Source organism: Diuraphis noxia, unplaced genomic scaffold (assembly GCF_037042655.1).
Source record: "Diuraphis noxia isolate RWA-SAM2 unplaced genomic scaffold, SU_Dnox_SAM2 contig0003, whole genome shotgun sequence".
NCBI lineage: Eukaryota > Metazoa > Arthropoda > Insecta > Hemiptera > Aphididae > Diuraphis > Diuraphis noxia.
Window position 1 is genome coordinate 73252920 of NW_028301713.1, and position 27906 is coordinate 73280825.

The 27906-nt window shown below is 26.5% G+C and overlaps 2 protein-coding genes across 3 annotated transcripts; one reads left to right on the forward strand and one right to left on the reverse strand.

Moving 5' to 3' along the window:
• Positions 1–92: 92 nt before the first annotated feature.
• Positions 93–27906, reverse strand: LOC107162366 (E3 ubiquitin-protein ligase RNF19A-like). Of its 2 annotated transcripts, none has more exons than XM_015509234.2 (13): positions 27447–27906; positions 14934–15128; positions 13624–13727; positions 11235–11430; positions 11051–11165; positions 9964–10154; positions 9757–9901; positions 9533–9669; positions 9362–9459; positions 1598–1802; positions 1373–1529; positions 602–886; positions 93–535 (listed from the first exon to the last, which is right to left on the reverse strand). In XM_015509234.2, the coding sequence occupies exons 1-13, from the start codon at positions 27469–27471 to the stop codon at positions 478–480; spliced, it is 1911 nt and encodes a 636-aa protein (XP_015364720.1). In that variant the 5' UTR covers positions 27472–27906; the 3' UTR covers positions 93–477. The 2 variants fall into 2 exon arrangements, with proteins under 2 accessions (XP_015364720.1, XP_089078422.1); XM_089222296.1 differs by lacking the exon at positions 27447–27906 and adding an exon at positions 26788–26816.
• Positions 5472–8242, forward strand: LOC107162367 (uncharacterized). Its single transcript, XM_015509235.2, has 2 exons — positions 5472–5967; positions 7226–8242. The coding sequence occupies exons 1-2, from the start codon at positions 5620–5622 to the stop codon at positions 8129–8131; spliced, it is 1254 nt and encodes a 417-aa protein (XP_015364721.1). The 5' UTR covers positions 5472–5619; the 3' UTR covers positions 8132–8242.

Consider the following 27906-nt stretch of genomic DNA (forward strand, 5'->3'; position numbering starts at 1 on the left):
AGAAAATAATTAAAACACAATTATCGATATTATTTTTGGATTGCGAATTATTTTAATAGCTGTAATGCAATAATTATTCTTAAACAAATAAATTAGGTTATAGAAGAATGTAACTTTCTATTTTATTTTTTTACTTCATACAATTAATAAATTCTATATTGTTAACATTTTTTGTAATAATAATCTACTAATTGTATGTAACAATAAAAAAAAAACAAAACAAATATAGTAGTAAAACCCCAGTGATCACAGTTGCTTTAAAGGAAAAATTATGTATATATATTTATTTATGATAAATAAATTATAATAATTATATAATTATACAAATATAGTTATAAACACATGAAAACAAAACATTAATACAAATATCAAACTAAAGATAGAAAGACCAGTTTAAGTGAGAGCAAATTATAAAGCCCTGTAAATGGTATAATTTCTTAGGTACAGAAAAAAACATAATACAAATGTATGATATTATTATGAGCTGGCTGGCAGTTCACTTGACGTTCTACACAGCAAATTTCTTACAAATCCTCTATAAAAAATTAAGGAAAGGTTATAATTAAACTACAGAACATCAAATATATGGTACAATTTTTACCTGAGAGGTAAAAAATTTTGATGGGAATCCATCACTGGTGGAGAAATAATGCTGACTGTATTGCCAAAACGCACTTCGGTGGCGGTACGTGATCTAATCGATGTAGCCGGAGTATCGGTTTCATCATTATTTCCCAATACACGTCGCATTAGGCCAGCAGTCAACTCTTCTAATGAACTTAAAGACAAATTGAGAGGCTGTTGCGATTGTGATTGTGTCTCATCACTCACATCAGCTGAAGTTTTATGACCAGAACGCATAGACGCCGTTTCACTATTGTCAACTCTTATGGAACATAAATTAATTAATTTAGTAAATTAGGGATATGTTCTAGAAACTCTTCAAACCCATTAACAGTTTAAACTTATGAAACTCAATCAGTTAGAAATCCTTGAAAATTTTAAGTTTAAATTTGAAAAAAGTATTTAGATCATAATCAAGTTCAAAATGCTTGGGTATGACATCAGATTAGTTTTTATAAATAAAAAAAAAATGTTTTTTAAATGTACGCTTAATGATCCACTATTTTAATTTAATTAATTTAAAATATTTTTTACAGTCTACATACACTACAGTTCAAACTTAGGAAGCACAAAAACATTTTAAAATAAGATATAAGTTTGAGTTCCTGTAAGCTTAAATTCAACTCATTCTTAATTTGTGTTAAATAAATACTACAGTTTTTATATTAATTTTGTTGTAAATGTATGCTTGAATTTTTGGTAAAAATTATCACTATATAGTTAATTGATATATGAAATAAATAATTACTTTTGAGCTAATAAACTGCCAGCTAATGCAACAGTACTTGCTGATTCTCTATCAGCATCTCTTCCTAATGCAGTATCACCATCCCAATCATTCCAGAATGATGGTTCTCCAATGGAAGGATTGCCAATTTCAGCACCATGACTAACTGTATCACCATCTATAAACAAAATAAGACTTATATCTGAACAATTTTTTTAAATATATTAATATTAAGTTTTTACTTACCAGGGGTTGTGAAGTAATCAATATTAACTGTTTTAGGAGCACTGTGCTCTTCATCAAAATCAAAATGTACTCCATTTGATGATGTGGTAACTCCGCAGCCACCTGAGCGACACAAAGATACTGGAACTACACCGTAAACATAAAATAATAATATTGGAACACCGATCCCAACAGCTAAACTGGCCATAACTGGTGCAGCAATCAACTGAAAGATATAAAAATGTATTTTTAATTTATTAAGAACCATCCCAAAAAATTGACATCTTAAAAATTATCTATTTAAAGAAGACTTAAATCATACAAATATTTTATGCACGCAGACTAGTTTTACATGTATGCTGGGTTTTTAAGTTTTGTTTGTAATATTATATGGTACTTTATCCTATGACCTGAGCCATTCTGGTTCAATTTAAATAGCCCTAAATAAACTGAGAAAAAATAATTTTAAATAATAATAGTGTATTTTTATAATTTAATGTGTTATAATTAAATTTAAAGTAGTAGAAAAACTTATAATTGAAATATTTTTATGGAATCAACATTTATCTCTTTATATAAGCTCGGTATGGTTTTAAAGTACAATGGATCCAATAAATGGAATAATAACTATGATTGATTAATAATATAGGTCAGAACCTTGTAACACTAAAACTTTGTAAATAAAATTATAAGATAAATTAGCGATTTCAGCAAAAACAACAGAAGGTAGAATATAAATAATTATGTCAATTTTCACTTAAAATTAAAATTAAAATGTGCCTTGAATATATGTAAATCTCAGTTGATTGACAAAAATTCATATTCAAGGTAACTTTTTACTGAGCTAAGATTTGTATGCAATAAAAATAAAAGAAATAAACAATGAATTTCATGATAATCTCCATAAAAAAAATTAGTAACAGAAAAGAATTTTAAGAGGTTCTTTGAATATTTTTGTTATTATTACTTTTGAATGAATCAAAAGCATTCTTACATATTTTCCGCCTTAGTTTAAACTCATTTAATGAATTAGTATAATTAAAATCAACTACCTCTAAAGAATTTTACGATATTATAATTTTTTAACGAATTTCGCATATATAAAATAGCATAGATTAGAATACTGTTAATTTACTTTAAAACTAAACTAATGTAAAAAAAACCACATACAAACACAGATAATGTTTATACCATCAAGTTTCATAAGAAGTCGATTAATTCTAATTTTTAAACTAACGAAGCTACACGTGATCTGCGAGGGTAAATTTGGTATGTTATGCACTTGTAAGACGGAGACAACAAATGCCAATGTTACCGTACGTCCTCTAGAGAATTAAAGCACGCATATTTTTCATACGTATTAGAATTTTAGACCAATAAACGTATTAATTACAAATCTTTGAAATGTCTGATTTTAATTTATTAAGTATGAATTAAAAAAAAAATATTTAGACTTTTAAAAAAGTTTATTTAACATTTTAAAGGACCTAAAAATTAAGATATTTTTGTCAAAAATTTCATATAATAATAGTATTACATATTTACATTTGTATTTATTTTAAGCTGCACATCTGATTTAAATCAGAAAAGTGAATCCTAAAGAGCATGATCTAGATTCTAGTAGCTTATTAATTCAACAATTTTCCGAAATTACTATTGGAATTCAGGAAGTATGTTCAATTTACCATCTGATTTAGTTATGCAAACCAGAATATATTTCATTTATCGTGATGTATATTGTCGTATTGACACGCCCTTGCGCATGCGAGAGTTCCCCATCCGGTGGTAGTTGTTTAGTGTAGCGTGATAGCGATTTTCGGAAACACGCAATAATAATTATGTCCATCTACTACTCAGTAGTTCAGTACCTATACTTATGCATTTACATAGTCCAAATGTACGTCATATGAATCGCCTTAATAATCCGTATTAAACTCTTAAAACATAAAACGATCCAGTCCCCTTAAAGAAGAGAACATTTTAATCAAAGTTCGATTTTCAAAATTATAACTATGAATTTGAATACACAATATTTGTTCTTTTTAAACCTATCTTTCTAACTCAATTGAAAGTAAAAAGAAAATTTGGGATGTGATCAGACCGGTTAAAAAGTACTAATACTAAAAAAAAAAAATCAAAATTCGATACATTGATGAGGCATGATTATTTTTTCTGTGGAATAATCTTCTGATGAATAATGATACAGATTGTTTATTCTTAAAAAAAATAAATAAATAAAACTGTAATATTAATATATTATAGAATTACGACAAATAGGAAAAACTGACAGTGGAACTCTTAATTATACAAAATTATCTTAGTAAGTCTTAATAGGACTATAATATGTCGACCACATCTGAACATTTTTGTTTTGATAAAAAATTCAAAACCAACAACAAAATTTTGAGTTTGATATTCTGTCTCAAAAAAATTTAATCAAACTTCAATGAAAAAACAAACATAAAACGTTAGAAGAGAGATAAAAAAGTGCAAAAGAGCTAATTACATTTTCAAATTTTAAATATAAAAAGAAACGAACTGTTTACGAACTTATAAATCAAAATAAATTAAAAATTTTAGTAATTTTAACTAATTTTGTAAAAATCGTAACCCAAAGCGTTATTTCTACTGCTTATCGTGGGTAAAGTGTAATATACAAATACAAAAAATTTAAGAAAACACACACACACATACATGGTGTATACAACGTACATACGTTCAGAATCTGAAATAGATCGTTTGTATCAATATTAGGTGATTCGTGTGGATTACAAATCAAATTTTAAAAAGAATTTTGCAAAAAAACATACCAACCAACGCATATAAAACCTAGCCCTATAATTAGTATACTATACCTACATGGCTACACAATAAAATGAACGACTCTTATAAAATTAAATCAAAATAAATAAATTTCTGTGTAATAGTGAACAATATGTGCCTTTTACTGTATGGGAATTGATTTAGATAGGCACTAAGAGAACGAGAACGCAACATCAATACATACATAAAATTAAGTTATATATAGGTTTATATAAGCATATTAAGCACAGTGATTTAGTCAAATTATACAATTTTACAATAAACTGGCCTTAATTTTTTTTTACTAGCAAAACCACATCTTTTCATCGAAATTTAAAAGTATTAAACATGTATGTTTCGCGTATCATTTATATTTCATATTGTACAGTAAACAATAATCGAATAAAATATTTCCATATACCGAACAAAAAAAACAAAAATATGTGTTGATTTATTTGACAATTTGACATAGGTTCAATACAAACAACAAAACAAAAATGTTTTTTATATCTGGATTGGTATTTCAGCTATAGAGATGAAAACTATATACTAACTCCAATATTTAGAATTCAGTAATTTATAAAGCCAAATCCTCCTCTACTCAGCAATCGCCGACCATAGTACGCGTATTTACAACATCATAACATTTCATCGTATGGAAATTAATTAAAATTACTATCGGTTTTTCATCTCTCGTTATTTGCTTTGCGCAATCTCATCTCTCTATCGTCCCAAAATTACGTCACTGTACCGCTGGTCCAACACCGCGGTATTGATGGGTCGCAGCACGGATGACGTAGTACGCTATTGCACACACCCATGGCTGTAGTCTGGGGAGAAGCGAGGCGGCGGGAGCAAGCGTAAGATGACGGAAGAGACTGCGCAGTGCAGAAGGGAGATCGTATTGTACCAGCGGCGGGGAGAGATCGCGATCTGCCGACGTTTCCACGTTGTTTCCAGTGCGGGGGAGGGGACTGAGTCGGCGGTTGCCGATACTGGGATGAGGGGCGGTTAAGGGTGGCGGCGGTGGCAGTGAGGGGACCCAGGGGATGCAGGTCGTCGACACGCTCAGACTTACACACGCGCGCGCACGCAGTCGCGCCGCCGCCTTCATAAACGCGCGCGCGGACGTGGCCAGTATTGTCGTGTAATACGCGTACTACACACCGCCGCCACACGGTCAGACGTCGAGTGCTGTCCATACGCCCCCGACCTCGAGGCATCGTTAGCGATCCTCGGCCATGTCGTCAGTAGCCGCATCAGCCGCCGGCGATGACGACGACGAGCATCAGAGGCAGCCGCTGCCCGCGGACCCGGACTGGTTATCAGGCGTCATCAGCCGGCTGATCGGCCAGCCGCGGGACGCGGTCACTGTGATCTGTGACCGGACCATCGCCACGCCCGCGGTGTCTGACCCACACAACGTGCTCAGCTCTATAGTGGCCGTCCACATCGTGTACGCGGTGGACGGTGTCCCGGGCACAGACTCACTGGACGTGGTCATCAAGAGCCTGCCACAAGAACCTTACTCCAGGGCGTTCGTACTCGAGGCTCAGTTCGACTACAGAGAAGTTCACTTTTACAACACGGTGGGTCCTCTTCCTCCACCTAATCCACTAAACTATTTCACTGACCTTACCCCACACCCACACATCACCTCTATAGCACTTATGCACTTCCATCATTCTCTTGCAACTGTAGGCGAACTGTACACGACATTTGTCAAATACATTAAATAGAAGCCACCAACGGATGTGGACTGGATGTTCTAAAAATTCACCGCCTCTATGCATGACTGACACCTGAAATTAGGTGGAATACGCATGTAATCTATGCATGTAAATTATAGTCTGTAAATCAGTTATTCGATTTCAAATTTCAATCCGTACGAACCGCGGTAATTGTCATGGCTACATAACGCCTATCGTGAGTGCAATAGACCTTGACCGTTCGTTTCAATCATTAACAAAAAATAGCTAGGCTGCGGTGATGCGGTTGTAGCTCCCACAGATGCTTTGAATGAATTCCAGTCAAGGAAATAGCGAGAGCATAGAGATATATATGCGTAATGTTATTTGTTACCGCCTAACCACACGCGACCCTGAGTATCATAAACGTGAGACCCCCCCCCTCACAGCACAAGCGTCAGATACGTCGTCTGTTACTATGCCACAAAATTAATTATAACGCTTGCGGACAAAACCAACCAAAAAATGAATAGGTATCCATCAATATTATCAATTTAAATAAACATGAAAAAATAATAATTAAAACAATGGGTTGTGCTAATATATACTTTTTATAGGTATGCTAATAATAAAAAATCAACCATTAAACAATAGAGATTATCATCTTGTCTATAGAATAAATATGTAATTACGTTGATCACAATTAATTAACCCACTTTTATTCTATCATAAATTGGTTTTTTCCAAATACAAAATTTACAATTTAAAATTTAAATTAAATTCTAACAACACATCTCTCCTATTAAAATGTATTACAGATAGAGCATTCTTAGCAAAATTAAACCATGAAAATATTATTATTCGTTACAATATGGCTTCAAAATTATACATCACTTTGTATACATATATAATAATATAACTGTTATAAAACAAACCTTCCTTCGCCTAAAACTGACTTTTTCAAAATGCTTCAATATTCAAAACAAATATCACTTTACTAAAATATATAGTGTTTTTCGAATTTTTAAGCAAGACATCAATAATTTTAAAAACGCAGCATCAAAATAAGAAAAAACGAATTATTTTATTATTAACAGCACATAATATTATATTGTATTATAAATTATTTTTATTTCTAATAATTCAAATTTGATTACAGGTATTATTTGAGTTAAGAAATCTCGAAGAAGATGTACTAACAAAACAAAATCGTTCTGCTATTGGTGACATGCCAGTTGCCAAATGTTACTTTGCTGGTATGAGTGCCAGTGGTAAAGACGAGTCGATGTTGGTATTGGAAAACTTATCCAAACGGGGATATACAGCAGCCAATTTTTCCACTGGACTGACATACACAGAGGCCAAACTCGCCCTACGTTCTATAGCTCGAATTCACGCCACGTCTCTTGCCTTAAAACTTAAGCACGGGCCGCTCACCGAACGTTGGCCGTTCTTATTCCAAACATCCCGAGCCACACTATCTTACCAAGCACTCGTCGAACGAGGAATGCCACAATTGCACGTTTTCCTACGATCTAAAGGGCCACAATATGACACATTAATCAATACACTTAGATCTCTATGCCGTGTTACTAAACAAATAATTGGATCACTAATGATACCTAAAGAACCGATGGGGTTGATGACTCACACGGATTTCTGGTGTAACAATTTAATGTTTGGAGAACAGGATCAATGTGTAATATTAGACTGGCAAATGATATCTTATAGTAGACCAACTAACGATGTCGCACTTTTGCTTGTAAGTAGTTTGTCAACGGAAACCAGACGAAACCATTCAAATGAGTTGGTAGACATCTACTGGGAAGCTTTAACAACGCATGCGAGTAAATTGGGTGTAGATATAGAAGGACAACTAGAATATAGCCGATTTGATTTGGACGAAGACATGAAGGAATCAAAGTTATTAGCAGTACTATTGTGTATAGGTTCAGTGGATGTTGCTTTAGGCAATGAAGAAACTGAACAAAGATTACTAGACCTGTTGACCGATCTACAAGCTGAAGAAATCTTCAACAGACATTTAACTGAAATTTCAGCATAGTATTTATTCAATTTTATCTTTGTTTATTACATATTTCTCCTTTTTCAAGTAAAAACTTTAGAGCTTTCACACTATATAATACATAGAGAAAAATATACTTGTTAAAAATAATGGTTTTATTTCACTTTTACTTTTTATATTAGTTTTGCGAATTCAGATGACACTTGAGGTTAAGGTAATTTTTTTTAAGTGTTAAGAATTTATGAAAAATATTAATGTTAGAAAAATATTGTTAAAGCCTTATCAACATATTGATTTTATCTTACATATTCAAATTCAAAAAGTCTTTATATTGTTAGTATAACCTTAATATGGTATGTTAAGTAATTTATTTATTATTAGATCCTATAGCTCAAAACAAATGTATAAACATGTTATGTTTTTCTTTTTAAACCAGTTTTTACTGATTCTTTACATTTTGACATGTTAAAATTATGTTGCCTAAATTAATGTAACGGTGCTGTCCATACTACTCGTATTATGTGATTTTACTTACTATAGTAATAATAAATAATATTGATTATAAAATTGAAATTAATAATTGATTTGTAAGTAATTTCAAGTCAAACGATTAGGTACTGTATAAGTCTATACCTACATACAGTGGCACCAAATAAAATTGAAATTGGCAGTTCAAATAGTTTGATTGACCCACTTATCCTTTCAAATAACTGAGAAATGGGCCTAAATGATTATATACGCATAATTTAATGAAATTCCCGTGTTTAATAAAATTATAGCAGCAAGATTAGGAAGTATACTCTATTATTTTACCCCTTACCTAATTTTGTAGACAATTAAATTGACCTGAAGTATGTATTTGGCACCACTGTAAATTATGAATAAAGCTGAATTTCACTGGTCAAAAAGTATACTAATATAATATCCCCAAGGGAAATATTATTTTTATAAATGTAAGAAAAAATACAATTCTCAAATGTTCCTTCTGTTATAAACTATGATCCCTCAGAAAAATAAAGTAAAACAATCTCAAGTCTAATATGTTTAACTAAAACCTTAAAATAATTTTGAACCCACAGTTCTATACCTAATAATTAAATTAATATAATCAAATTCATTTGCCTCTAGGGCTAGACCAATTGATATATAACTTGTGAAAAAAATATTACTTATTTAATTACCGTCATATTTTTTTAGTTTAAGTATAATAGATGGCAAAATGTATGTTTTATGTATAATATCTACAATTATTCAGAATTTAATACTCACAGCAGCTAATACCCCACCAGCAATAGCAAAATTTCGTTTTAATCGGCTTGAATGTCTATAACGAGTATACATTTTTCGTCCAGTCCAAACAGGTACACCTATAAATAAAAAACATCACATAATGAATATTGAGTCAATTCAATCATAATTTTAGCAATAAGTGTTAATTACCAATAATTATTGCAGGTATTGCAATTCCTGCGATTAGACCAATACCAGCTGGAGCTCCTACCAATGTACCTAATTGCCATAAAAGCTTTTTCTTTCTAGACCAGGGTTTTTTACCCCAAAAAGTACAACCTGAAGGACTAAAATTAAAGTTTATATATAAATAATTTAAAAACCAATTACAATACTTATCAAATTTATATATATATATATAAAAATTCTATTACCTAAGATAATGTAAATCGCTAACTACTTTCATACATAACCAACAAAATTCTGCTCCACAAACTGCACATGTCATATGATTACATGATCCATCGTCCATTTTTACAATTAAAACTTGACAACGAGGACATGGCTTAATGTCTTCACCTAAAATTATATTTTATGTTACTATGGTGTAGATGATTAAAAATGTTATTAACATCTCATACGTGACTGTGAATCTGTACTAAATGTTAAAGATGAGGTTCTCATATTAGATGATCGTTTTGCCCTAGCAGAATCACATGTTTGATTAGGATGCCATGCAGCTTTACAATGGTAACAAAAGTATGAATCACAACCAGGACGTTCACATTTTATCTTTGGACAACTGGCACAACCCGCCGCAATAACAGCATAACTAAAACAATATAGCTTTTTTATTATTTAATACTAACATACTACTTAAGTAAATTTAGCAGTCTCCAAATATTCAATAATATGATAAAATCTTTTAAAAAACAAAAATCATTTAATACAGCAAATAAGGTAATTCTATAGATTACAATAAATCTTTAATTTATAAATAATAATTGTTCTATACAATATTTAATAATCAATAATAATTGTACATTTAATATTATTATCATTTTATTTTGGTTAGGTTGTCGAGTGATAAATTGTGAATTACTATTTAACATTTCCACATTTACTTATTATATAAAATATCATAAATAATTAATGATAGAACTTATATTATAAATAAGGATATAACTAACATCAGCCACAGTTATTACAGTAAATTATTAATTTTTTTATTTAAATTGAAGTCTAAAATATTACTACAATGTCAGTATTTAAAAAACCCTTATAAATGTGACATAACTAGCAGTAATAATTTTAATGGTTTCTTATCAAAAAAGTAGTATTGCCCATGTAAAGCACATTGAACAATTTAATACTGAATTTAAAGCAGAGTAGTGTTGAAATCGTTTTCATTAAATTTATAAATAAACATACAATATACAGTATAAATATATATTTTTTTTTTGTGTTTACTGTCATAGTAAAATATAAAAAATGTTAATATTGTGGGACAGAAATTAAAGACATTTTAGATTAATAATGACATAACTGAAATAGCAGTAAAGAAAAAGTGGCATTTAGGTACACATATGAAACCAAAATGTATTAATAATTATCTGCCAATGTGTTAATATAAAATTAAATTTGAATATACAATTAATTAGAATGATATAATATTAAGGTAAAAATGATTGTGTTTTATTTTTTGTTTGGACCCTTAAAACAACTTACCTGCAATCAGGTGAAGGGCAGTATCTAGTATCAGGATCAACTGCTAACACCCTTCGTACCATAAAATCTTCATATTTTTCATAAAGGGCTAGATTATTGAGTACACTTTGTATGTCTAAATAGAAATGAATTAAACATTAAAAAAAATTATAAAACTATAAAAAATGTATAAATAAAAATATACCATTTGGATGCATAGCCTCAGTACACTCTGGACAGGTAATGTTTACACGTGATTCACATATTTCTATACGTAAATATTGTTGAAAACAGTCAAAACAGGAACGATGATTACAAGTTGACAATTTGGCAAAATAATTTTCATCAAATTTAGCTAGACATAATGGACATTCTAATAGACCATCAACTGGAGCACCAATCTGGTAACACAAAATTGCATATAATTGTATGAGATAAAAATTATAAATGTAACCTTATTTGCATAAAATAGTTTAAGTATTTAAATTTTATATTCACTCACAACCGTTGAATGTTAATTATCAGTTTATTTTTTATTTTTATTTTTTTATCCTGTGAAAAAAAATTAAGTATAAAACTATAATAAAGACATCAAAAATCAATTTATACGTAATTTATGATGTAAGTAGTTTATTATTACTAAGTATCAAATCTACAAAATTACATTTTCCTTAAATGAAAAGTTTGTGTATAAATAATGTATGAATGTAATATTGAAAATTTAAATTGTATGTAAAAAAGATTTAAAATATTTTTACAAAACTCCATAGTGCAGATAATTATGTATAGTAGACTTTTGTAGTAAACATATCTAATTGTTTTCCACAAAAACACATGTCGTGTAAAATATTTAAAAATATATTTATTAAACTACAAAAATAAGAATTTAAGTTTTAGACAGATAATAGTCAAATATTTGTACTACAAACAAATATGGATTTTATATATAATAAGTCCTAATTCCTGTGTAAAGTCGTAATATTTTAATAACAGCCAATCAGAAACTTAAAAACAATTGAAATAGATTTGTTGAAGAACAAAAAAAAATTGAACATAAAGAAAATAAACTATAAAGATCTAAGGACCTTGATTATTCAAGGTTTGTCCATCCTTAATAATTAACTACTAAAAACCTGCATAAGAAAACAAATTTAAAAAAAAACTGTTAAATAATAAGCTTTATAATTCCTTGTTCTCATACTATATTTTAGTTATATATTTTATTTCCCTGTTTTATTTCATCAATTAATTGCTTCTTCTTTATTTCAAAAAACTTAGAATTATGGTGAAAATTAAAAAGTATATAAAACTGCATTTATTATAGCTGTTAAGAATCTAAAAGTTTATAATTCAAAATGTCAAAATCTATTTTAAGACAAGAAGAAATCAACTACAATCATTTAATGTTATTAAATATACATTCACAGAATGATTTCTATATTGACTCTGGAGTTTTTTTTTTACAGTTATTTGAAGAAAAAGTTATGGAGAATTGTGTATTTGGCTTTTCAACCTAAGGTATAAATCGCAACAATTTTATAAATTTTAAAATTAATAGTTCCATTCAAATTTTTGCAATTTTTACATATTTCGTAAACATTTGAACTTTAAATGCTTATAAACAAAAATTGTAACCAACGATTTATGATTTTCTTTTACTACAATAAGTACAACTTATAATAAAACTTGTATTAAATTTTAAAGATTTTTTGGTTAGCCAAATATTTTTTAAAGGCATTTCAAAAAAAACTTGGTAAAATCGAAAATTTAAATTGTCTATAAATAGCTTTAAAAAATCAAAATATTGTGAAAATTTAATTTTAAATATATAACGCTAATATAAACAGTTATTGAAATTTTTAAGTATTTACAGTGATTCAATTTTAAGTTACAGCAAAATAAATAAATTGATTTTGTCAAAAACTGATTTTGCGTAAAAATTCCCTTTTTTTGTTACTTTTTTAGGATTATTCCCAACACTTTTAAAAACTACTGGAAACGTTTTACTTTTGACCCCTTAAGTACTAACTTGGTGAACTTTTCCTTTTAAAAAAGAGGCTGAAGTCAAAAATCAAAGCATTATTTTTACTCCAAAACGTGATGACAGACACAAAAAAAAAATTTAATTAAAAAAAAAAACATATCATTGTAAAATCAATACATTCCTCACTTTGTTCAAAATCTAAAAGTCACTAATGGAGTATTACTTAATTAAATATAATAATAAGACAGCAAATCTAGGTACTCAAAAAAGATGTGATGATAAAACAGGTTGAATACAAATACAATATTGGAAGAACATGAATAACAGAACAATTAATTAATTTTATATTCTAAAAAAATGTCAATAAAACTATATAATAATAACAATTTATCCAGGAATATTGCTAAAAAATCATCAAATTGAATTTAATGAATCAACAATTGTATTTGTAGTCATAGCAATTAATAATGTGACACACAGACAACAGAAATTGTTAGGTAGGTTATGCACTTTATTCTAATAATTTAGTATGAAAACATAATACCAATTGTTTTCAAATTAATAAAATTTTGTATAGGAAAAAATATTCAATAACCTAGTAATTACTTACTTTGATGTTACATACTGGAGTAACCTTTTTAGGATCTGTATAGTTTTGTCCAAATCCTAAAGGAGCTTTTTCAAAATCGGTTACATCTGCCACACTAGGACCACCTAAAATAAATACTTATCAAATTTATCTTATGATATATGATTATCATAATTTATCAACAAATAAAAGGATGAATAATAAAATCATAATTTGCCAACATGATATCATTTAGGGTAAAATAAATATCTTATAATAATACATAAGAAATAATTATGTATGATGGTTTTGGGGATTTTGCAATTCATTTTAATAAGATAAACATTTAAAAATCAGATAAAAAATAATTCAACAAATAGTGATGCATAAAGATTTTTATGATATTTGAAATAACCTAAAAAACTTATTTATATATATATTTTTTTAAATTACAGTAACATGTAAATTAAAATTAAAAATAATATTAATATATTTCCTACAATAACAAGAAATAAAAGGACACGTTGTAGCTGTATTTGTTGTCTCCGCAGATTAAAAAAAGCTACATCACAAAAAGTTAATTAGAATATGTATTAAAAATGTAGCTGGTAATTGTTTTTCAAGAATTATTATAGTTGGGTATATTAGTTTTGTATAGGTAATACAAAATATAGAATTTGAAACATTTTAGGATTTGATATAATATTTAAATGAAATTTATTATCTGGGTTTTCTCATTGGTGTTTTTTAAAATATTCTAATTTTAATAATAATTATAATTTCAAGTATAATATAATTGAAAAATTATCATACCATACAATTAAAAAAAAACATATCAAAACATTATAAATTTTACTAACACTTAAAAATTTGATAAAACATAAATTTACTTTGATATTAAAATTGCTACGTTGTTGAAGGTTGTAAATTTGATATTTGATATACTAAATATATAACATTGTAAGACAACGATGGAGAAATATACTATTTTTAAGTTCACTTAGATTAATAATAAGCAGGATAAAATTATATTAAATATTAGCTTAAGTACAAATAACATAAATATAAATATATTATGTCCATTAAATTCCAAATGATAACATATAATGCACCTAACCAAAAATAAAGTATACAATTATAAATAGATCAAAATTTAGAATCAAACTGCATAAATAATATTTAAAGAAATATTAAGCTATTAATAATACCATTAATACATATAGTATAATTAAAAATTTGTAATAATTACCTAAATAACAAAATATCTAATTTGATGGTAAAATTAAATTATATAACTTAAAAGGTAACTATCATAAAGTCAATTGAATTAACAGACCATTTTACAAACATACCAGTAATAATAGTTCGACGTTTGCCATTTTGTGAACTTCCCAAGTGTCTTGCCAAAAATGTATTTGAATACAAAAGTCGGCGTAAAGAAAATCTCGGCATACGTCTTTTACGTGTGGGCGCAGCTGCACTTGTACTGGCTTCAGGTAAATCTTGTAACGATTTGGATCTCATACCGCGATTGTTATTTCTACTGTCTATGCAATACAACATAATAAAGAAAAAATTAATGATTTAAAGTTATCACAAATCACTACATATTTCTTTCTTATATTTGGATGATATAAGATATAAGTTATAACATCACACAGACAGTACTGATACTGAACAAGAAGCACAAATGGCAATGGTACGTGGTTGGATTAGTGAAAGTTGGTGTTCACCTTGACCAATAAAAATAATAAAATAAATAAATATACCTACATCGCAAATTTAGATTATATTCATTATTTAACAAAAGTGGCATTGGGAACAATGTCATCGACTATTAATTGATAGAAAAAATGTGTGAAAATAAAATATCACTTAAATCTACTAGGTTAATGACTTAGTTTAAATTAAAATATAATATATATAATATATATCAATACATTTTACTTTCTATATCAAGGATACCTTTCTTAGACTATTAACATGGATTTTATGAATTAAATGTAGAATATAACATATGAATGAGCTTGTATTCTCAATTCACTACTTCAGAAGTCATGTCTAAGAAATTAAAATTACAAATTTTATCAAATAAATGATAATTTCTATGTTATTTTATCATAGTCAAAATAACATATCATTAAAATAAACTGAGAATCATTCACATTTTAATAATTTTAAGCTTTTAAAACAATTTATTTCGATTTAACAATACAATGACAATCACTTTTGATAAGTTACTGCAGTTAACATGTAGGTACTTATCATAAATCGATAAATGTTTTTACAATTTTCATTAAACTATTGATTCCATTTTAATCTGTTCAGTTTAAAATAGGTGCCGTATAAAATATTTTAATGGTTCAAAGACAGTTTCTAGAAAAATATATAGAAACAAAATAATATTTAGTAGTTAATCAAATGAAAAATCTATGATCTTTTAAACAATTATAAATAGATATGTAAGGACATAATAAATATTGGACGAAATTGATGGACCAGCAATTTGCAATTACCTTCAAATCCTTCTCAAACACTGTTAATTATCTGATTAATTACCTACTTAATAAACTAACTTATAGAAGCTAAATAATTAAATAATTTTGGTTAAAAAAAATTATAGCCTTACAACATAGAAGTCAATCAGAGATTAACCTAAATAAAACCTTGAACATTATACAAAGATAAATTTAACTAATGCAAAAAATAATTAAATTAATATAACGAGGAAATATAAAAACCAAACATATAGGTATCATTTTATTTCATGTTAAGACAATGCATATTATGCTACATCATATACTTATAAATTTACCTAATTGTTTTTCTATAAGGTACACATTATTGTTTATTTAATTTATTTTACAAGCCTGAATTCAATAAAAACAAATTAATATAATTTAAACAAAAAATTAAGTGTACTGTGTACCTATTAATAAAAATTAAATTTGTAAACAATTTTACAACTACAATACCATTTAACCCTTTGAAGCATAATCAAGCATAGTCATCTAACAATAAACAAAAGATACAAAAATAAAATGACAAACATAAAATTTAGTATTTCCTTATGTATTACCTACCTACAAGTTATTATTATCTTTTCCATTTATCACTATTATATGGCTAAATAATTATATGTTGTTTATATGTATTTATATTATTTAATATAATTATAAATGTATTTAGAGTTAAGACACAAACTGATCTAAATGTTGACCTTCATCTAGGTTACGGTAATCTTTCTCTATTTAATTATTTTTTGTTATCTTTCTAGTATACATAAACATAATATAAAGCTATAACTATACCATATTATGATGTCACACACACACACACACACACACATACATTACACAATATACATTTTTTACAGAGTAATCCAAAAACATTATGTTACTAAAAAGATTAGATTTTTATATATTGGTATTTTTAAGATATAAACAAACTACATATTTTCGTATGTATGCACTATTGTGGTGAACTGAATATCTACCTACATAATGTCTCAAATGTCTGTAGTCTGTACAAATATGAGATGAATTTTTAGAATAAAAAAAAATATAATTTGTGTTAGGAAGTGTGTGCAAGGCTTAACATAGTAAAATATGAATAACTTGTTTAATAATCATAAAAATACATGTTTTACTTTTATGAGGTACATTTATAGTTGAAAAATATGTTTAAATTAATGTACAAGGAATAACATTTTGAAATTTAAAACAGGATTTCAATGACTGCATATTTTTTTTCAATATATCAATATAATATGCAAAGTTGAAAATTTTTTTTGAGTCACTTCACGCTTATCAATATGTAAATATTGCAATCAATTTTAAAAAATATGTTCGTGTCATAGATATATACAAATATATATATCTATGGTTCGTGTATATAAATATTTTTCATAGAAATGGTTCTATAAAAATGTACTAACATTTTTTATACCCGGTGTTAGTCTTATATGTTTTACAGAAACACAAAAAGCAATAGCTTCAGGACATTCTCACTGAATTAACTAGAATCCGTGATACCCTTAAAAATCTTTAAAAACTTAAACATCCAAATCCAATATAACCCGAATGATTCTGTTTAATGACATCCAAAAAAAAATTCTGGTTAAGCCAAAACCCGAATAGTATTCGTTCATTTTACAATCTTCATATTATGATTAATAATTTTGAATGAATTTTACTCGATAACCTAGTTGAGTTTTATATAGTTGGTTAATTATTTAATAATAACTATATTGGGAAATTTTACAATTAAATATAAATTATAGGTAAATACGCCGGTAAATACTATAAATATTTTCTTAAAATAACTAAAATAAAATACGATACTATCATTCGGTTCTGCAGATATTGAATTATTTAAATTATACCTAATTATTACTGAATATTGAATCAATCCAAATTCCAAATATAGCCTATAGTAATAAAACTTATTAATAATTATGTTGTCGATGTTGGCATGTATTTGAATGCATGTAAAAAAAATGTTGGCTATATATTTCTTTTATTTTTCAACTGCTATTGTAAAAATATTTTAGGAGCCTTGTATTAAATTTTCAAATTTTATATATAAAAGGAAAATACTTTATGAATTTCTATCTAAGATAATTTGAAAATTGCCGTAATTTTTACGTATTAAGTCAATATTTGAACTGTAAATGCTTATAAAAAAAATTTCTAAAAAGTAGATTTGAATTTGACATTTTCCAGTCCAATTTTCTCGACTAAAACTAATTCAACCTACGGCATTACTGAAAATAAAATAAATTACCACAACAAAACCAGAAATATATCAAAAGATATCCTTTTTATAGTAAAATACAGACTGACCAACCATTTTAGTTTAGAATCGTTTTTCGTATGCAAATATGAAATTAAGTATCATTAAATTAAAACTTAAGATTTAACACGAGATATACTCAAGTACTCGATACCATTAGCGATTAATATTTTCTCCCTTTTTTTGTATTGATATAAATATATAATTAAAAACCAGATAATTATGGCCTGGGTAAGTCAATCAATTCTGCTAATATATAATCAATTTCTACAATACAATATTCCAATTGCAACCTATTTTTTTGTTTTTAAATTTTTAACCAGAATAAGTGTTTTTTTAAATTGAAATGTATCAAAAAAATAAATATATTTAAATTTAATACACATGTAAGTATTTGGTGTAAAAATGCGTTAGCTAATTCAATTTTGCAATTTATGTATGATTCCCGAAATTCCCTATCCCTAGTATTTAAAAATAAGTATAGTAATAATCTAATCTATTACTACTGTTTGTGACTAAAAACTTTCATTTATTTGTTAATTTATCAGAATAAGAAAATTTTATCTGTATGATGTTAGAAATATGTATATTAAGTGATAACATAATACATTCCATAAAAAATATATATAAAAACATAGGTAAATAAATATTTATCACTTTATTATCAACAAAAATGTACATATTTTTGTATAAGAAATCCAGTAGTAATAATATAGATAAGGCTAACATTACTTTACAAAAGCTATTTTTCTTCGTGTTATATTTAAAAACTAGTTTTTTCATACAATTATGTATATTGTATAATATAAAAGACGATTCACAACGATTCATTAAGCATGCTAACCCCCATTTTCATGTTATACTCTCATAATTTAGATATGGTTTGATACTCGATAATCTGATACTAAAATTTTTTTAATTTATATCATAATTCATAATGAATTTATAGAATGCATAATTTAGATAACATTGTGTTACTTTAGGTGGGTCACACATATAATACTCTCAACCCAAGCTCCTAAACAAAATTTCGGAAAAGTAATAGGTGTATAGAAGATTTGAACTGAACAGACAACCGGTCTTTAGCCAATCAGTCCAATCATATAAATCTGTTATATAATACCTGCATTATATAATGTACAGATATAGCAGGCGAAAGTTACTATATATTCGTATATATAATAATATAATATGATGACTGTTGATGTCCAACTAATTAGTGAATTAATAATTTATGTGACGTTTAAGTCACATTATATATTTACACACAATAATAGAGGGCCTTACTGAGTAATTTCTTTCAGATTTTTAAATTTTTTAAATGATTATCCTTGATAATTGTATAATTTTAGCCTAACCTAACCTAACAAAAACAAAAAATTAATCAATCAGACAATTATTATTTTTCAATGAAATAGGGACAACACGAAAAAATAATCATTTTCTATAATATGGTATATTTTTAAACAACAATATAGTAAAATATAATACTATTATAATATTTAATAAATTCTGGGATAAATTCAATAAATAACAATATTATATTATAAATACTTAGTGAAAAATAAACAACAATAAACTTGACATGTCAATAAAAAAATGTTTAATTGTTTATTCTTATGTAGGGTTTAACATCAAATTAATTAATTATAAATGTTTAAGACTATTATCTCACTTAAGATTCATTAAAGAGTCAACTTTTATGCCACCCAATCAAACGTTTTTTTAACAATTTTAAAAAGTTTAGATACACCCACAATTTATAACATAAAATGTAACTGTTAAATAACATTTTAATTATTTAATAATGTGTATATATTACTTTTTATTTTTGTAAATAGACTAACATTTCATACATTAATAAGCGAGAAGAAATTAATGAATAACTTAAATATTCTAAAATGAAGGTTAAATATAATCTAAATTTTTGCATTTACATACAATAACCATTCATACAGACGCAGGTAATATGTATTAATTTTATTATATCATACCTATTTTGGTTAAATTACAATTTGTACTTTGTCATTAACTCATCCAAGGCTTTAGTATAAATCTATAGAATTAATTTATATCTACCTATGTCCTATATATTATGATATAAAATAAATTTTAACAAAATAATAGGTTATCATCTTATCACAGACAGCAAAATTGATTGATATAAACGAATTTATTTTAGCTATAAATATTAAAGAAAAAAAAATACGTAGGTATAAACCTTGTTTAAATTTGTTAATTCATAGAGCAGGGATTTATTGAAATCAATTTTATGACAATATTATGTTATATTTTATTATGTAATCATATTTTTATTTTTAATCTCATCATTACAAACAAATTAAGTAACTATAGGTATAACTGTATAAGGTAACACAAATAGTAGATAGTTATGACACTACAGATTGATTCTGAAAGCACCATCTACGCTTGAAAAATATTATTGATTATACATAGCATTCAACCATGGGTGTTTTTAAAACAAAACTTTATGGTAAGATATCAATGAGTAGACTGAAACAAAGGCGAAGATTGTATTTCAATTTTGTATATAAAAAATAATATATAGTGATACATAATAATATATTTAATTTGAATTCCAGTCTAAAATAGTAGTCTGGTAATAAAATTTCCAATTTAGCAGGTTGTCATCGTTTCAGGAAAAACTTAGCAGAGAAGTGTTAAAAAACATAAGAAATGTAAGTACAAACAGTATATTAATAACTGAAAATAATTCTTTATAAATTGTGTATATATAAATAAATATAAAATTAAAAGATTTATACTTTAGAGTTTAGATCAAAGAAAGATAAATATCAGTAATAATAATAGTATTATGTAACTATACATGTACTTTATTTAAAAAAATAATCAACATAAACTTACTAAGTACAAACAAATAATGAATACATAATTGTGCATTATAATCTCTCTACAATTTGTATAAATCCATATAATATGTAAATCACAATATATCAATACATTTTAAATTTACCTAAAAGAAAACAAAAAGAGAAAGTGTACAAATACAATTTAATGTTTTAGTGTGACATAACTAATAATAATTTAACATCTTAAAAAAATGCAGCAAATATTATGATTACAGAATAAGCAAAGAGAAAACAAATAACCTGTTTCATAGTTTTAGAATGAGTAATAAAAAAAAAATTAAAAATAATGATAAAATGATTTAAGACATTTAAGAAAAGTAAAATTATCTTTGAAGTTTCAATTAATTAATTAAATATAATATTATAACATATATTATAGGGATAAATTGATTTCAGTTCATGAACGCTAGATCACATGTTCATCTTCATATTTAGTGAACAATATGTAAAGGTCACTTGTTTTTTAAATAAAATGTAAACAAAGTTTTTATTCTTAATGAATTTGAATGATGTTTAAGGTGTTTAAATTTATTCAGGTTAAGCTAGGTTAGGTTAATATATATATAGCAAATTACATAATAACATTTTTCTTTTATAATATTCCTATCACACTTATTTTAAAAAATATGTAAAATTTCAGTGTGTATGATTCTACACACAACAACAATAATATTTTTATATTCAATATTTTCTATAAGTAACAATTCATAAAAATAAAATGAGAAAATTTAAATGAATACATTCAATTTTTTAGGGAATGTCCCGAAATCTGATTGAGTTAAAGTTCCTATGTTCCCTTTAATAATACTTTTATTTAAATTCTGATATTGTTTGTGATATTAAATAAGTAGTGTCCAGTGGCGAAAAAGTGGTACAAAAAATCTCAAGTATTTGAAAATATGGTCTTAAAATGAATTTGAAAATTTCAAAAATCATAATTTGAGTTTATGTATAAGTTATGCATAAAAAAAGGTGAGCATGATTAAAAAAAAAAGTTTCATTTATAGATAATAGAAAAAATATAGGTAGAACTCATTTGGTAATTATTCCTGATAATAAAGTATATAAAATAAAAATAATGTATCAATTACAATCATGGTTCATATTTGGTTTTTAATGTTTTTATCATTCTTAATGAAAAACATAATACATTTAAACTGTATGGACAAGAAAATTTCAGACAATTGGTAAGCCAATTCATAATTAGCAACTAACAAGAATATATAATATTGTTTTTTGATGTTAGAAAATTGTCCTTGTAGTTTTAAATGTAATAGATACAGTAATACAGTAATCATATCAAAATTTAAATTAAAAAGAACATCACGTTTGCTTGCATAGACTAAATCATAACAGTAAACAAAAATGTGACCATTTTCATTTCCACATCATATAAAATAAGATTAATCTTAAGCGGTAAGACATATTTGATATATTGAGTGGTAAGGAATTTACTACTACTACAAAAAAAAATTAAGATACTACATTACAAAAATTGTATATACTGGCATAACAAACTAATGAACAATCAATTGTTTATTGCATTAAAACTGGAATTAAAAAAATCAGTTTGGTTTTATGCCTGGCAAGTCCACAATGAAGCTAATATTTTATATAAGACAAATAATGGAAAAGTATAAAGAGTAAAAAAGGAAGTTATGTATGATTTTTTTGATCTATAGAAGGCCTACGACAGAGTTCCTAGAGAGATTTTTAAATGGGCATTTATGAAGAAAGGGTTGCCAAAGGCGTATGTAAGTGTAATTGAAGACATGTATGAAGGAGCGAACACAAGGGTTAAAAGCCCTGTTGGTGAAACTGATGAGTTTAGGGTTGCACTAAGGTTCAGCATTGAGTCATTTCTTATTCTTTTTAGTAATAGATGAAATTACAAAAAGTGTACAAGATGAGGTATCATGGTGCATGCTGTTTGCAGATGATGTAGTGATGATTGGAGAGTCTGGAAGAGGCGAACTATAGACTGTAAGAATGAAGGGAAGCACTTGAGAGTAAAGGATTAAAAATTAGTAGAAGTAATACTGTGTATATTGAATTAAATTTCTATCTTGAAGATAGAGTCCAAAGAATAAATCAGAATAGGCATGTAGTGAATATGGTGGACAAGGTAGTGGACGAAGTTGATGGTTTCAAGTACTTAGGATCTGTACTACAAAAGAATGGTGATTTTGACGAAAATATTATGCATAGGATTAAGTGTGGATAGATGAAGTGGAGAGAAGCATCAGGTGTTTTATGCAATAGAAAAATCCCAAACAGGTTAAAAGGTAAATTTTATAAGACAGCAGTAAGGCCGGCAATGATGTATGGATAGGAACGTTAGGTTATTAGATAAAATAATAGAGGAAAATGAGCGTTGCGAAGATGAGAATGTTAAGGTGGATGAGTGGAGTGACGAGAAACTGAGAGAGGGTAGAATAATAAATGAGTATATAAGAGGTAATATAGCCAGTATAGGAATGGCTCTAATAGTTGACAAATTGTATCAGAATAGGTTGAGATGACTAGAAAATATTTTAAGAAGAGAAAAAACTGAAGCAGTTTCAGTGACAAAGAACTTGAGTGTGGATGGAAAAAAAGGAAGAGGAAGACCAAAAAAAATATGGTTTTAAGTCATAGAGTGCAATATGAGAATGACTGGTGTTTGTAAGGAGGATGCTAAGGATTGTAGTAAGTGGAAATTAAGGTGAGCCACCAGGGTGGCAGACCCCAAATAGTTGAGAGAGAAGGCGAAGGAAAAAAGAAGAATTAAAACTGGGATTAAAATACTAATAAAATACCAGCAGTGGCGGCTCGAAGGGAGTATATTTGAATCACGTGATTCACAAAAATATTAATGAGTGGTTGGGTGGGTAGGTCTTATAGTTGGAAAAGGTAGATTGGACCATTTTTGCAGGTTGGTATTTAAATATTAAATTATAAATAATAAATATAATTTGTGTACTCAGCAGATAATGTACAATAATAAGTAATAACTAATAACTATATTTTAGGGTGGGTGGTGTAAAAATATTAAACGTGATTCGAGGGAAAAAAAGTTCAAGCCGCCACTGAATACCAGTATGTATATACGAATCCCTTTGTACTATTTATATGTTATAACTATATGAGAATTAACTAGGAATTGTAGATTAGGCTTGTATTTCTATGAAGTTGCATATTTATTTCTATTATTCCAATTGAATGATAACTGCTATAAGTAAAGCTAGTTTAGAGATACAAATTTGTTTCTTGTTGAACAAAATAAAATAATATCATTTTATTTTGGCATATGATGGAATTTTTTTTATAAGTAATCTTAGTGTCACTGGATGCCCCCTTCTATCACGCCCACATGTCTTGTAAATAATGTTATAAAATTTACTTATTGTATCAAATGTATACAGATTGTAAATATATTGTTGTTTTTATTAATAAAAAAAAAAAATTTACGCATACAATTATATAGACAATAATCATAATTGATACAACTTTAACTTTGGGTTGTGAGAGTAAGAATGAAGACATATCAGAGAAGAGATTTATAATATATTTTTAGTTTTACTAATTTTACGAAATGTATATTTTTTTCATTAAAAAATATATACTAGTTTTGATAATTTTTAGATTTACCATAATAGCATAGATTTTTTTCAATATCAAGTATTTTTTTTTTTTTTTTGTCATTATTAGGCTTTCAATGGTGACTATTACAGCTAAACCATTACAATATCAAGTTAAATGCATACTTCAAGATTTTTATTACACCCTTGGCTATTTATTGTGTACATAAATATATAGGTACATATTAAAGAAATTTTAAAAGGTATCTAAATAAAAATTACAAACTCATAGCTGATTATTATTCATTAGGTAATGTATACATAACCTACTATTAGTAATGTAGTAATAGGTACAAATATGTAAAGTAATAAAACCATTCTATTTATTATTATTATAAATGCCTTTACTATTATTTTGTTGAACATTTGTCTGTTAATCGAAAAATCAAAACCTATACCAAGTTATTAATATTGTAATAATTATATTAAATCATTCAAAGGTATTTAATATAATAAAAACTTAAAGAAAATTTTTTTGTTAATATTTAAGTACCTATATGATCAACTAGTGATACAAATATTAATAATATACCCAATAACCCAATATAACACTCAATGATACTAAACAACATGACTAAATTAAAAAACAATGGAGATGACCATTTAAAGAAGTTTTACCTCAAGTTTTACTTTATAATCGTTTAGTTGTAACTATATAGTCTTTGAATAGGTCCAGCTCAAGTTCCAAGTTTATTAAAAATAATTTTAGGAATGTCTATTACCAAGTTCATTAACTTAAATTAAAAAATTATACATAAAAATAAAAACATATTTAATAAGAATACACAAATTGAAGTGTTTCTATGGATTTCTTTTAGTTGTTTCTAATTACCTCATATAAATATTTAAAATACTTATTGATAAAATAAATTATTCATAAATTTAAGATTCATAATAAATTAATAACCAAAAATATATGAATGGAAAATGAAATATACACCAATACTTTGAACAATTATAATAAAGTACCTATTAAAACTAAAAAAATGGGTCACATGAAATATAAACTTATTTTAATTTTAATGAATAAGAACAAATTAAAAGATTTAAAGTTGAATAATCAATAAAAGTCCATTAAATTGGAACTATAAGCAAATTCTATGGAAAATCAAATACATACATAATCATTTAGTAATCATAAGCATATATTTATTGTTCATAAGGAAAATTGTACATCAAACCATCAATAAATTATAAGTATTACGACTTTAATCATACATTATATAAAGGGTATAAAATATATAATATGTGGTACATAATAGGGCACCTACATATAAATTAACCCCGAAATTAACTAAGTGTCTTTTATTTATTTATTATAATTACAAAAACGTAACAGCACACATAGTGTTATTACGAGTATAAAACAAAGTCAAATGAATAGGCGCAATTAGAGAGAGGCACAGATTAGCACCCCAATTTAAAAATTAACACTTTTCATATTTTTGATATTTAAGAATCAAAATCTGTTAAAAAAATTCAAGAACGGAACCATCGAGGTATAAAAAATTATTATTACACAATAGCCTTATAATTGGCCTATTAAATGCCTAGAAAATGCAGAGATTAAGCACTCACAGATTTTTTTATTGACATTGTGTCTATGATAAAAGAATAAATTATCAATTAAACCTACATAAAATAAATCTTTGCTATAGCAATTTCAAGTAAATATAAAATATTTCTTTTAATTTCAGATCAGTGAATTATATATTTTGATTCTATTTATACTTTATTAACTATAGATACAACAATTCAAAAATTGTAGTTAATTTTTTTTTTTTTTTTTTAATTAACTTCATAAGAATAAAATAATAAACAACCTAAGGCTTAGGTTTAAAAGAATTAAAATATAAGTTTTTTTAAGTTACTTAATAGTTTAAGATTTAAAATACACTTACTTTTCATACATATCAGTTTTGTTTTATTTCTTAGATACAAAAAAAATAAAATAAATTAGATAAGTACCTACCGAGTTAGTTTAAAAATTTGTTTTACTATCTATCATCAATTTTTAATTAAATTTTTTTTTAGAGTATGTAATTACATGGACTATTTAAGTATGTTACTAACTCTGATTATCAATAAATAAATCAAAAACCATAGACGGGTGCTCAAAAATTTTGTTAAGCCTTCAAGGTTGGCTTTTATAGAGAATTAATTTAAATAATTAAAAACTTCATAGTGATTCATGACACATACATTGCCTCTAACTAGAAGCATATGCTACATAAAATTTACAGTGAGTTGGTCCCATTGACATTTAAAATATTTATTAAATGATCAAAAAATTTCACTTATTTACATTTTTTTAAACATTAAATTAATAGTTGGATAACACATATTGACAGTGAAAAATTTATTTGTAAACTTAATTGTGTCTAAGTACCTAAGTATCTACCTAGTATGAAAAAAAATACCAATAATTAAATAAATAACTCAATGATGTAAGGATTGTACAAAAACATTTAAAGCCAGAAAACCATTATATTTATTAGATATCCAATACAATTTAATGTTTACAACTTAATACCATCTAAATGAAAGTAAAAACACTTACCCGCATTCATTGACACAGATTGCATACGGCGTATCGAAATACGTGTGTTCCGCCAGAGGCGTAATAACAGATGCTGCCCACGATCAACACGATTTTTATAATCATAAGACGAGTGCCGAATTAATAATAGTTAACAATATCATAATTCTGTACAATAAAATAGGAAATAAATATAAGATACTGGAACATATAAATGAGCAATTTCGATTCGATCGGTTACCAGCTATGAATTAAATGTAAATTCACTTTTTAGCGTAATATTTGAAACGTAAAAACAAGCACTCCGATAAGTCGTAGATAATAAGAATAATACCTTTCATAATAAAAAGCTAAATAATATACAATTTGAATATTATTTATTATTAAGTATGCGTGTTTATTATAGTGTGAGAAACTTTGTCTACATTAAAAAGTATTTACACAAATTATAACTGCATCTAATAACTCATCTACTCTAAGT

What these genes read in the sequence shown, in the direction of transcription:
- LOC107162367 (XM_015509235.2), top strand. Translation starts at nt 5,620, where the DNA reads ATGTCGTCAGTAGCCGCATCAGCCGCCGGCGATGACGACGACGAGCAT. An exon ending in AAGTTCACTTTTACAACACG is followed by an intron (nt 5,968 to 7,225) that starts GTGGGTCCTCTT and finishes ATTTGATTACAG; the next exon opens with GTATTATTTGAGTTAAGAAA.
- LOC107162366 (XM_015509234.2), bottom strand. Translation starts at nt 27,471, where the DNA reads ATGCAATCTGTGTCAATGAATGCGG. An exon ending in CTCCAGTATGTAACATCAAA is followed by an intron (nt 11,431 to 13,623) that starts GTAAGTAATTAC and finishes TTGTGTTACCAG; the next exon opens with ATTGGTGCTCCAGTTGATGG. An exon ending in CAAAATTTTTTACCTCTCAG is followed by an intron (nt 536 to 601) that starts GTAAAAATTGTA and finishes AATTTTTTATAG; the next exon opens with AGGATTTGTAAGAAATTTGC.